This window comes from Perna viridis, chromosome 7 (genome assembly GCF_037379345.1).
Source record: "Perna viridis isolate PV_CMFRI_1.1 ecotype Kerala chromosome 7, ASM3737934v1, whole genome shotgun sequence".
NCBI lineage: Eukaryota > Metazoa > Mollusca > Bivalvia > Mytilida > Mytilidae > Perna > Perna viridis.
The window spans coordinates 25,742,880-25,756,914 of NC_142451.1; the positions used below are offsets into that span (position 1 = coordinate 25,742,880).

Here is a 14,035-nt window from a genome sequence, read left to right on the forward strand (position 1 = left end):
AATTTACAAAGATTAGTGGAATATCACAGCTAAATGTTGTATACATGCGTCATTTCAACTTAGAGCATATATCAAACTATTGAAAAATGAACATTTGTTCTTAACTTAGTCGCTAATATTATTAGACTTCTTGCACTCGTAATTTCAGTACCTAATATTCGCATGTGATTTGCTTAAATATGTACGCCACGTAAAGCTGCAGATCCTCGCCGTGTTATAGTTCTAGCTTCATACGAGATAAAATGTACCTCTTTAGTATCATAGACGTGTGTTCTACGTATGTTTCGTGCTAGTACTGGAACGGGAAGTTTACATGAAATGATGGGTTAGCTTTGAACATTACCCATTTTCCGATTCAGGCACTATGGCTCGCTGCACGACTATATAGGTCATATACATTAGCACGCCCCTACATCTACGAATGTTCATTGCCAGCTGCTTTATTTGGTTTTTAAATTGGTTCCCTGGTTTATGTCATACACGACCACCCGAAGATCGCAGCAACGTACATATTTTAAAACATATCAGATCTATTTTTTTTTGTTTTGTTTTGTTTTGAAGATAAAATGATCGGTTAGCATTGAATTTATATAATATCACCCAGTTTCCGATTCAAACACAGACGTTCGTTACATTTGACTATATAAAGGTCATATATATTATCAGGACCCGTATATCTATATATAGCCATTGCCAGTTTATTAATAATCTTGTTCCGGATGATTGAAAACATTCGGGTCATCGCGGTTACAAAAGAGTACGCGATCATAGCAAGGGAACCAAGATTTAGCGGAAGTCACCCGATATAAGAGCATATCGCCTTCGTACCATTTCAGATGTTGAAATTAAACCAAAATCAGTGACAGTGAATATTTGACGGAAGCGACTTTGAAGTATTTTATTATTTTAACTGAGAAATGATGCAGTCCAATATTTGTTACTTTTCCTATTTGATCGAATGTAACAATGTTGTTTAATCATCTCTGTTCTGATCAACCGTATTTGTAATAAGCACCGTTTTGAAAGAAACGGGTTTACCCGAGTGTGTACTCTGCTATCTATTGTAAATATAGTATCACATACATGTACATTGACTCCTCTATCGTGTGAATGAAAAATATAAATACAAAACAAACAAACGTCAAACAAACAAACAAACAAAGATAAACAGACAAACAAACAAACAAAAAAACTGCTTACATTAGTCGAGGTTCGAAACCTGTACCAAACACTTCAAAGAGTTATGAGATTTTAAGTGTCGTCAAAAAGACTGGAAAGCGTCAGTGGAAATAGAGACATGTTAATAGATTATAGAGTGGTGGTATTTCAAGATCGCCAAAGGCTCCCACCTATGCTACACCCCTAATGGCTATTATATAATTGCTGAACGGTACAAAGTATCCACACGACTAAGCCAGTCACGAAATTGAATGCTTACATTAGATATTTAAATCTACCTGGTATAAACATTGTGAAATACACATTCAAGATCAATATTTCAATGAAGATTTGTTTTGAAAACTCGTCTTGACTGTTTCTATACTAATCAGCCAGAGGAAAAAAATGCGTAGCAATTACTCGACCAAGCGTGATAACTTGCTATTACAATAGCTAGAATTTGTATATTCAGCTGAATTTTGACATTTCATAACGTTCCTCCATTCATTTAAATGTATATATCGAAGAGTTAATCAGCTAGTGCTGGCATGGTCGTGTGGCTACTTTGTCAAGATAAAAATAAATAAAAGATATTTAAAAAAGTTAAAAAAAAATATAAAATGTTCGAGAAAAAATATTTAGTCCACAGACGCTATCCAGTTCTTTTAATGATATACATGTACAAACCACGAATTCAGCCATTTCCACTAAGACTAAAAGTAACCAGGTATGCATACAATGTACGTTGTGCCAGATAGAGATGTAGGTGAGATGGGGAATGACTTTTTTCCTACTTATTTCTATTCTATCCTTTGCAGCTATGTGAAAACAGTTATTATAAAAGCCCGCTTCCCAATAGCTTCGCTTGAAATTTTTCACACAAAATATTTGGTCAGTTCGGCCTGAAAATGGTTTCCTTGTAAGCTTTGCATTACTACATTGTGTATATTAATGTATGGCCTTTTCCATATTGGCCCTGTAACATGGCCGAGGTATTAATAATGGCCAAGGATGACTATAATGGACCGAGGCAGCACCGAGGGCCATTACAGCCATCCGAGGCCATTATTAATACCAAGGGCATGTTACAGGGCATGCCGACGTAAAATTGCTGAAAGTATGTACATTTTTAGGAAAAATTAATCGGAAAAGAATATTGTGTAAATAAGTTCTTACATTAATAATAAAATTTTTTGCCTAAAATTAAAGCAATTTCGATAATTATCTCAAAAAGAACATATGAAATTATTCTTTGAAATGTCGTACCCTTTGCAATAGCGCAATTCACTATTTTAGCATTTTGAACCTACAGTTTGTTACACCTGACATATAGAATTTTGACGTTTTTACGGGTTTTTGGAAAGTTTAATTGATAATAAAGAATTAGAAGTACCATGTGCGACAAATATTCAGAAATTGTAATTTGTCCTGATTCCAACGGTAAACAGCTTTCACATAATCACAATTTTGATTGTTTCCAATAGTCATTTATAGTTTAGATAGGTGTGTTTTTTTTCCAACACAGCTGAAATAGGGTGCGTAACGTCTGTATATTTTTAAACCATGTATCACACCTCTAGACCAATATCGCACCCCTAGCACATCTTACATACTCACCTTCACGGACCAAACTTGAACTATAGTTAGAATATATGACATATATCAACTGCGTATCAAACTCAAAACATGTATCGCGTGGTACATGTATCAACCTAGCTTCGACCAATGTATATCAACCCGCGGGCCGGCTGTCCTTTGTGTGATGGAAGAGTCTCGGGTTAATACGGCATGTCATATATACCGATTTTGACATGTGATATTCAGTATAATATACACACTTTTTTAATTACATTGTGAGTGTTTTTCGTTTCAAAGCAAGGTCTATTTTTAGAATACTATAGGTTTATATACAATAATTTTTCCCAGTATCGATCGGCCGGCTTAGTCGTGTGGATACTTCGTTTTTTAAACATTTCCCTGAGTTGGTAAACTTAGTAAGTGTTCGTCTCACAGTTTCCACTGGCGCCGTCTGGCTTTTGATTTTGGAAATAAAAAATACACTTTTTTTCGTCTGTATTTACCATAAGTACGTACATGTATACTATATATATGTACATAATGAGTTGAATAGCATTAATTTCCAGTACATCAATGTAGGTAAGAAAGATTTAATTCAGAAAAATAACAAGTGTGAACTTTTTGCCATAGAGGTCACAACGGTACGAGTTCGACACCAGCGGAGGGAACGACCATAACAGTTCGAACATCGTTGGGAATTTTTCAGACCCCCCCCCCCTCTCTCTCTCTCTCTCTCTCTCTCTCTCTCTCTCTCTCTATATATATATATATATATATATATTTGCATCGCAAATTTGACAGTTCTAACACCGTAGAAAATTGTTCAGACCCTTCTATAAGTTTACATCATCTTCCCTGTATATTGCATGCACAAGACGCTGCACCAAACGGTTACGTATCATTTACCTTTCAAAATAAGACGTCTGACCCCCTGTATGTACAGTCTATGCATTTGTTTTACGTTGAAGTTTTTTTTGATGAGTTGTTTTGAAATTTAGGACCAACTCCTGGGTCTGCCACTAGTAAGTTGCGCCTATTAAGCAAATATACATTTATTACTAGTTCACGTTTAAGTTCTGTTTTTACAGAATTTACGACCGCAAAAAAGAAAAGTAGTCATATGATGGTATCATACTGTCGTCGTGGTCCTTCTGGCATTACGTGTCCGGACAATAACTTAATAGACTATAGGTGAATGAATCTCTTTAAAATTGTACCACAAGGTCCAATGCCACAAAAAGAAAGGGAGGGGGGTGATTTTAGCGGAATTATGACTTCTGTTTAAGAATGGGGGATCATGGGGCTAGAAACAAAACAAAAGCAAAAAACAAAACAAAACAAAACAAAAGCAAAAATTTCTGATTGAATATCATAGCTTATGAGAATTATAATATTCTTTTTTTTCACGTAATCGATATTGCTTTAAACAAGAGATCAAATTGTGTGGTTCTTCGCCCTTTATGTATACTATAAATTCTGAAATTACGATGTTTCTTTGTGCTTAATTATGAGAACATCTAAATAAACTGAACATACTTTTCTTTAAACAAATCCACAGAAACTCAGCTAAATAAAAGAAAATATTTACCTCATTCATGATTATTGTAAACATGAGTTGTCGCTCTTTGTGTACAATATAAATTATTGCACAACAATTATAATGCGCATATATACTGAACATTGATATGTTATCTTCGGCTGGCGTAGCCATGTGGATACTTCGTCAATTGACCCTTTACTTTCACTAAAGTTTGTCACCAGTTCTGCTGTGTTTCCACAGGCGCTGTCCAGTTTTTATATCAAAAGTGTGATACGTTTTTTTTCGAAAATAACTGTGGTGTTGTTATTTATATATCGAATTAATTTTGCATGTTTTGATCGATGTAGAACATGAACATGATTGCATACATTTTCTCCGATTTCAATGGTTTTCCTCTTAATGTGCATTCCCTTCAATTTTGATTAAGGTGCAAAAAAAAAAAAAAAAAAAAAATGAAAGAAGAATAAATTTGAACTTGAAATTTAGCAAATGTATGTATGAAGTGTTCTTTAAAAACGAATTTTAGTCACAATAACGACTTTAAATTTAAAATGCATACAAGTATGCTTTATACATTTTCTTTCATTAAAATAAGTGTTAGTATTTACAAAATAACTGGTAATAAGTGCGGGGGATAAGGTTTAATTATCAAGATCTATTTTTAGAATACCAGGTTTATATACAACAATATGTGTGTTTATCGATTGGCTGGCTTAGTCGTGTGGATACTTCGTTAGTAAATATTTTCCAAACGGGAAAAATCGTGTAAGTATCTCACAGGTTCCACTGACGCTGTCCAGCGTTCGTTTTTGGAAATGAAAAAAGTGTTTTTGTCTCCTCTAAATACAAAATACTGACATATGTATTACAAGGTAAAATAGCATTAATTACATTTATACTCTGTGTAATGATTGTTGGTAAGAAAGTTGTAATACAGACAACTCAGCAAATGTCATTGTAGATTGGACGTTTCCCCCTTAATTTGGGAAGTTATATCTTTTGGCATGAGGTCTGGATTTTCACAAATTCTACCCTTTAATTTGGTTTGTCTCGATTTGCTTGTCAATTAATGCTATTTTTACCCACCTAACCTGAAATCCTGGATCTGCCCCTGATTTGGCTGCCAATTAATTGGTTTGTCCCTAATAATAATAATAATATTTTATATATATATATATATAAACAATACCAAATTTAGCTTACGGAATTTACTGTTGTTACATTGTATTTATATGGCCATGCGCCCGGGTGGGGGTACAAAAGAATGTCACATATTGATAAGATATTTTTTTTTATTAAAGGGGGTAGTTGCATGCTTTTATAACTCATTATGCCGAAACACGAGAACCATACAAAACATGCTCGCTATACAGAAACAATGTTGAGAATTTCAAAGAAAACCACTGCCGAAACCTCATGGATTGATACATAATTTAAGCCTAATCTCCTCTAAATCTAGCACATCCAATACCTTTATGTTAGAAGTTTTCTAACTCTTACTTTATCTCGGATTTTTTAAGCTTCTTTAACTTAATAGAAAAAAAAACGTAATTTATTTCATTCAAAATATATTAAAGTTAATGTTATTGTAAAAAGACATACGAATTGTCTTAAAAAACCCACACTTAATCCATAATATGAACAAGAAAATGAATATTTACTAACAGCTAAGAATAATTTATGATTTATGATTGATACAATGAATTTCAGTATACATTTAAGTGTCTGGTTCACTTATATTTTATTGCATGCGAAGGGCATTTATCATACATCGTCAATCATTTGTATATAGTGATAAGATTTTGAAAATGCTATATATATAGCATGTTCAAGATCTTATAAATACAGTGCATGTAACTTTTTTTTCACTTAAGGCAACTAACTTCAACTTGTACTAAAATTCCTTATTCCTATATTTGTCCAGTGCTTGGGTGATGGAAGCGTTTTTTTTAACAGTTAGATGATGGCTTTCAAATGAGAACAAATACGCGCAGGCCTATTTTATCACTCTACTGAGGTTTACTTCATAGTTGATCTTAATAAAAAGAGAGAAAATAGTTTAAACAGATCCTTTATCAGGTTTCCACGTTCGTCTAACCTGGAGGTTAAGTTTTATAAGCAACTTTGAGATTATTTCTAGAAAAAAAGGGGACGCTTACACTACCGGTGCATCTGTTCGATGCCCTATTTTTTAGTGGAGTTGCTCATTTACTTTTGTTTCTATATGCGTGTTAATTTTATTTGACTATTTTATGTTTTGTTGTGTATGTCTATTAATTTAATTGTCTAATCGTCATTGTTTAGAAGACAATTATGTTTTTTGACTTCAATTTTCATATGTTTTTAGATAACGTTTTTTTAGCTAGTTTTATTTCTTTTCACTTTTAATTTTCATTGATAATTTTACATAGAAATCGAATTGTAACCTTGATCTAGTTAAGATAAGATAGTCGTTGTTTGTCTGGTCATCCAGTACTTGGAACTAATTAATTATTTTGATAGCGGTCAGCTGTTTAACATATTTAATGATCTGTATCAGACAGACAATGAGAAGGTAAAAGTTCAAATTGGTAATTTGGGGAGTTACATTTAGGTTAATTGGGTTTATTTGTTCAGATTCGGCACATAATTATGGTCAGTTAGAAATCAGAGTTCGATCGGTAAACATTGTATTCAAATATGTGAATGTATATATTATGTAAATAAACGTAGGATTAGAAAGATCGTTTTTAATCGAAATCATGGTCGTAGACAAAAGTTATAGTGCTCGTCGTCTAGCTTCCCAATTGCATGGTTGAACAAACAATCGTGAAATCGCTTCCACTGCGCAATCACTCTGCTCCATTTTCTGGTAGCAGAGCGTGGTTAATATGGACAAAACGGACTTATCGAAATCGTATCGAAATTATAATTCATAATCGGAATTAATATTGACATTTAGTGATCGTTAATCGAAAATGAGCAATTGGGAGTTAGATCTTAGAAACGAAAAAATGGAAGAGACAATGATCGAACAACAAAATGAAAAAATCGAGGATATTAAAAAGGACAAGGCAAAAGCTAAATCGGCCTTCACAAAATTGAGACATAACCTTCTCCAGTTAATCGATGAACCGGGCGAAATTCCAGATCGTGATATCATCAAAGAAATAAGACAAAAACTTACAGATGCAGAAGCAAATGCTATGAACATTATGGAATTATTATATGACGAATATAAGAAGAGAAACGAATTATTAAATTTACGGAAAACAGCTAATGAACTAGAACAAATGGAATCAGAATTTTCTGAAGCGATAAATGAATGTCAAAACTTTTTGATAAGTACAAAAGACGGTTCTAGTGTTTCATCGCGTGCATCGAACTATAGAGAAGAAATAGATAGACAAGATGTTCCAGTTACCGACGATACTGGCGATAGACGTGAAATTAAAGATGACATTGGACAATTAGCAGATCGGATTAATCGTGACATACCAGTTGAAGTTCAAAGTGACAATCGTATCGAAATCGGAAATGACATGTGGAAGCAGTTGAAACGAATTGCGATTCCAATATTTTCGGGTGATAAACGAAGTTATTAAGCATGGAGGGCCGCCTTCATGTCGTGTGTGGACAAAGCGCCGGCTACACCTGAATATAAACTTTTACAGTTAAGACAATACTTATCGGGAGAAGCATTAAAAGTGGTTGAAAATCTTGGATATTCGGAATCAGCGTACGTGGCTGCAAAAGACAGATTGGAGCGTAAATATGGAGGTAAACGACGACAGATCGCACGTTATATAGAAGAGTTAGAAACTTTCAAACCAATTCGAGTGGGAAATTCAAGAGACATTGACAAATTCGCAGATTTAATTGGCGTAACTGTTGTGAATCTAAGGGATGCCGGTCGTAGTGAAGAACTTGGTAATGGATCGTTATACAATAAATTACAGCAAAAGTTACCCGAGTCTATGCTTGCGCAGTACCATAGATGGGTATTCGAGAAACGGAGACCGGAATCAGTCGAATCGTTGAGGGAGTGGATAATTCAGGAAGCGGAATTCCAAACTATCGCGAGCGAAACTGTCCGAGGATTAGACAACTTGAACAACAATGACGTCAGGCGTCCGAGACCGGGTACAACAGAACTTTCGTCAGTAGCACTGAAAACACAGATAGAAATGCTCGTAGACGACTATGTAAAGTATGTAATGAGCCGCATGGTGTGTGGAACTGCGAAATGTTCAAAAGAATGGATTTGCAAAAAAGGTGGAATGTTGCAAAGGAGCATAAACTTTGCTATCGTTGTTTAGGAGATAATCACCTCGGACAAAGGTGTCCAAGAAGTAGAACGTGTGGAATCGATGGTTGTAGGGAGCTTCATAATAGAATGTTACATTATGGAAGGATTAACAATTTTAATCAACGCAGGCGAGTGGACAGTAACAATGTGCACAGACATTCAGAAATATTCAAAAGTGTTACAGAGCCGAACACTGAAGGGGAGCGTCAAAACAGAACGATGATCGCTAAAGACCGAGAAAAGGTAAATAATGTAATTTTAAGAACTGTACCAGTAATTGTCAGAACTGGTAATCGAAAGTTGAAAGTGAACGCACTACTCGATGATGCTAGTACAAAGACTTATATTAATTCGGATGTAGGCGTAGAGTTAGGTCTCCACGGACAGTTACAAACTATGACAGTAAATGTTTTAAATGATGAATGTGAATCGTTTGAAACAATGCCAGTTGAGTCCGAAATTGAAAGTGTGAATGGCAGAACAAGAAATCGAATCGTAGCTTTCACGACAAACAAGGTGACCGGGAATATGAAACCCATAGATTGGCGACAGCACAGTTCTAAGTGGGAACATTTGAAAGGCATACAGTTTCCGGACATAGGTTCGAAGCCTAAAGTTGATATGTTAATTGGTTTGGATTATGCCGATTTACATTATTCGTACAAGGATATTCGTGGTAAACCAGGCGAGCCGATAGCAAGATTAACTCCCCTTGGATGGACGTGTATTGGGAATCCAGACACTGATGACAATCTGACACATTACAGTTACACATACTTCGTCGGAAGTATCAATGAATCAAATGAATACGATTTATTGTTAAAGAAATTCTGGGACATTGAACACGTCAAACCTATCGATAAGAATGAGATGTTAAGTGCCGAAGATAAACAAGCTGTCAAAATCGTTGAACAATCAATGTGTTTCAAAGATGGTCGCTATGAAGTAGCCTTGCCTTGGAAGAGTGACCCTGCTAATTTACCGGACAATTATAATATGGCTTATCGCAGACTTGAGAATACTGAGAAGAGGTTAATTAAGGATGCGACTGTGAAGAACTATTACGTTAAAACTATTGAAAAGTATCTTGACAAAGGTTACGTCCGTAAAGTGCCAGCTGAAGAAGAGGTGCCGAAATCGGGAAAATGGTATTTACCGCACTTTCCAGTTGTAAGACCAGACAAGGAAACTACAAAGACAAGGATCGTATTCGACGCGTCTGCAAAGTGTGAAAATGCATCGTTAAATAGTGTCATTCATCAAGGTCCAAAATTACAGAGGGATTTATTTGATGTTCTATTGCGATTTAGAAAGAATCCAGTTGCGTTAGTTTGTGATATTGCTGAAATGTATCTGAGGATAAATATAGCTCCGGTTGATAGGCCATTTCACAGGTTTTTGTGGCGCTCAATGGAATTAAATCGAGAACCGGATGAATATGAATTCAATAGTGTTGTCTTCGGAGTTAATTCTTCGCCATTTCAGGCCCAATATGTTGTGCAGAAGCATGCCGAGTGCATGAAAGCGTCGCATCCGCGAGCCTCGGAAACAGTACTTCATTCGACTTACATGGATGATAGCATGGATTCAGTAATGAATGAACATGAGGGAATATTATTGTATAATCAATTGTCTGATTTATGGTGGAAAGCTGGAATGTACGCACGCAAATGGTTATCAAATTCAGAGGCAGTGTTAGATTTTATTCCGAAGGAAGATCGCGCGTCCGAAGTTAATCTTGATGATGGTAGTTTGCCTACTGTGAAAACCTTGGGAATTATGTGGAAAGCGAATGTAGATTTATTCACATTCAAAGCGAATCCTCCAGGCGAGGACTTTGTGTACACAAAGCGAAATTTCTTGAGAAAAGTGGCTATGTTATTCGATCCTCTTGGATTTATTTCGCCGTATATAGTGAGAGCTAAAATGTTGCTTCAAGAAATGTGGTTAACTGGATATAATTGGGATAATTTACTAGATGAAAATTTAATATGTAAAGCAAAATCTTGGTTTAAAGAGCTAAATGATTTGAATCAAATCAAAGTTCAAAGGTGTTTACAAGTTGTGGATCAAAATGAGGAAATTATTCATACTAATATTCATACATTCGTTGATTCGTCTGAAGAAGGATATGGTGCCGTTTCGTATAAGAGAATCGAGTATAAGAGTGGATTAATTTCGACAAGGATTATTGCATCGAAATCGAAAGTTGCACCAATTATTGCAGTTAGTATTCCGAGATTAGAGTTGGTGGCTGCTGTTTTAGGATTAAAACTTGCACTTTCCATTGCGGAGCCGCTTAGAATACCGACGGAACAACTTGTGTTTTGGTCAGATTCTATGGATGTTTTATGGTGGATACGTGGTCGAAGCAGAGACTTCAAGCCGTTTGTCGCGAACCGCATTGGAGAGATACACAGGGCTTCGAGTCCAACACAGTGGCGCTACGTACCAACGAAAGAAAACCCCGCGGATCTGGTATCGAGAGGCAGGACTGTTATTCAGCTGAAATCGGACATTATATGGTGGGAAGGTCCAGACTTTCTATCAAAACAAGAATGTGACTGGCCTGAATGTCGTATTAACAAAGGACTATCGTGCGAAAAAGAAGTTAAAAGTGCTAAATCGGGTGCTAAATTAGAGACTGCCAAGGACAGTGAAATATTTACAATGAAAATTGTGTCTGTATCGGAGAAGGATTGGCGTTTAAATCCAGAACATTATTCGAGCTGGTTGAGACTCGTTCGTGTTTGTTCATGGGTTAACAGATTCGTTGAAAATTGTAGACTTACGCGTGACTTGCGTAGAAAAGGTGGACTTAGTGTAGATGAAATCGACGAGGCAGAGACTCAAATCGTGCGCGACGCGCAGAGGTGTGAATTTCTAGAGGATTATAATTCAATTATGAAAGAAAAACAGTTACCGTCGGGCAGTAAACTTCTAAGTTTAAAACCGAAAATCGATGAATATGGACTACTTAGATGTGACGGGCGTCTTGAACATGCAGATTTCTTGCCGTATGACACTAGGTATCCTATAATACTTCCGAGGAAAAATCGCGTGACAAGACTAATCGTGAAATACTACCACGACAAAGGTAGACATGTGTGCGGGACAAATCAAACATTATCCATGATGTCATCTAAATATTGGATTATATCCGCCAGAGAGGAAATACGCGAGTGTGAAAATGAGTGTTATACGTGTCGTAAGAGAAAGGCGAAAACAGCAGAGCAAGTAATGGCTCCTTTACCGGACATTCGTTTCAGAACGCCATTACATGCATTTGCGCGTATCGCAGTGGACTATGGTGGTCCATTTATAACAGTGCAGGGTCGAGGAAAGAGACGTGAAAAGAGATATTTGTGTTTATTTACGTGCTTGGCATCGAGAGCCGTGCACTTGGAAGTTGCTTTTGGACTAGATACTGACTCTTTCCTTAATGCGTTTTATAGAATGGCCAGTAGACGTGGAATGCCACAAGAAGTTGTTTCGGACAATGGAACAAACTTTATCGGTGCAAACAAGGAATTACAGGAACTAGTTTCACTATTAGATAAAGACAAAATATGTGACAATACGTCGAATAGAGGTGTGAAGTGGCATTTCAATCCTCCTCTCGCGCCTCACTTTGGAGGCGTACATGAAACGATGATAAAAGCCGCAAAGAAAGCAATTTATTCCATATTAGGAAATGCGGACATTACTGACGAAGAGTTGTTAACTGCATTTATTGGTGCCGAAGCAGTCATTAATTCGCGTCCGCTTACATACCAGTCGGCAGATTCCAGAGATGACTTACCGTTAACGCCTAACCATTTCCTACATGGACAAATCGGAGGAGCGTTTGCACCAGAGACCGTTGATACAACTGACTTTAACCCACGTAAACGATGGCGTCGAATCCAGGAATTAGTTAGACATTTCTGGCAAAGATGGATTAAAGAGTGGCTACCAGGACTAAATAGAAGACATAAATGGACTGAAACTGAAAAGGACTTGAAACCCAATGACATTGTGCTTGTAATGAATCCCAATCTTCCACGAGGACATTGGCCGTTAGGCAGAATCATCGAGGTGTACTCAGGAAAGGACAATCATGTTCGAGTCGCCAAAATTAGACTTGGACAAACTGTTTTAGTACGACCAATTACCAAACTGTGCCCGTTGGAAGTTAATTGACTTAAATTTAACGTGCAATAACTATCAAGAAGCAGTGACTTTAATTTTCTCCGTTTACATGGACTATCGCTATAGTTATGAATTATAGACTATCGAATATTTTCATTTATTTCGTTTTATTTTTTTATTTTTTTTGTTGTTATTGATTGGCTATGCTCAATCAAGAAGGGGAGAATGTTTAGAAGACAATTATGTTTTTAGATAACGTTTTTTTTAGCTAGTTTTATTTCTTTTCACTTTTAATTTTCATTGATAATTTTACATAGAAATCGAATTGTAACCTTGATCTAGTTAAGATAAGATAGTCGTTGTTTGTCTGGTCATCCAGTACTTGGAACTAATTAATTATTTTGATAGCGGTCAGCTGTTTAACATATTTAATGATCTGTATCAGACAGACAATGAGAAGGTAAAAGTTCAAATTGGTAATTTGGGGAGTTACATTTAGGTTAATTGGGTTTATTTGTTCAGATTCGGCACATAATTATGGTCAGTTAGAAATCAGAGTTCGATCGGTAAACATTGTATTCAAATATGTGAATGTATATATTATGTAAATAAACGTAGGATTAGAAAGATCGTTTTTAATCGAAATCATGGTCGTAGACAAAAGTTATAGTGCTCGTCGTCTAGCTTCCCAATTGCATGGTTGAACAAACAATCGTGAAATCGCTTCCACTGCGCAATCACTCTGCTCCAGTCATCACTTGATAGATTTTTTTTATTACCGTTTGAGTCCTGGTTTTCAAGATTTCTCTTACCCAACTCATATTCTTTGAAATTAAATTTAATTTGACAAATGTTCTGAGTAGGCATCACACTTTATGGGAGTTAAACATTGATCAGACATATAACTATGAATACAATTTTCGCCGTCAGTTTTGTCATTTTCATATAGATTTAAGATATAAACAATAACTTAAAATACTATAATGTAACACGAAATAAGAATATCAATTTGTTACACATGATAACAGTACAAATGGGTTGTCACCCTTTGCATGCACAGGTCTTGAAAGTTAAATGAATTGTAAGTTAAATCATATCATTATTTGCATGGAAATAATGAAGAGAAAACCTTATGAACTGAAATGAAGAAATATACCTAATCATGATAAGTTGTCAAAGAGTTGCATTACAAGGTGATGATCACATATATTGAGTACATATGATTTTGTATTGAATATATATGAATACAGCCTGGGAAGCGGTTCAGAGATTTTTCCTAGATAATTTTTTTCACTTTAAATGATCTACTTGTTCTATCGTTTTTAAAAAGTGCTTTCCAT

At 35.7% G+C, this 14,035-nt stretch overlaps 1 protein-coding gene across 1 annotated transcript; it reads left to right on the forward strand.

The window, feature by feature from the left end:
• The first annotated feature begins 8,651 nt into the window (after positions 1-8,651).
• Positions 8,652-12,746, forward strand: LOC148611993 (uncharacterized). The gene has a single exon (XM_088595348.1). It carries the CDS (start codon positions 8,652-8,654, stop codon positions 12,744-12,746), a length of 4,095 nt encoding a protein of 1,364 aa, XP_088451474.1.
• Positions 12,747-14,035: the final 1,289 nt, after the last annotated feature.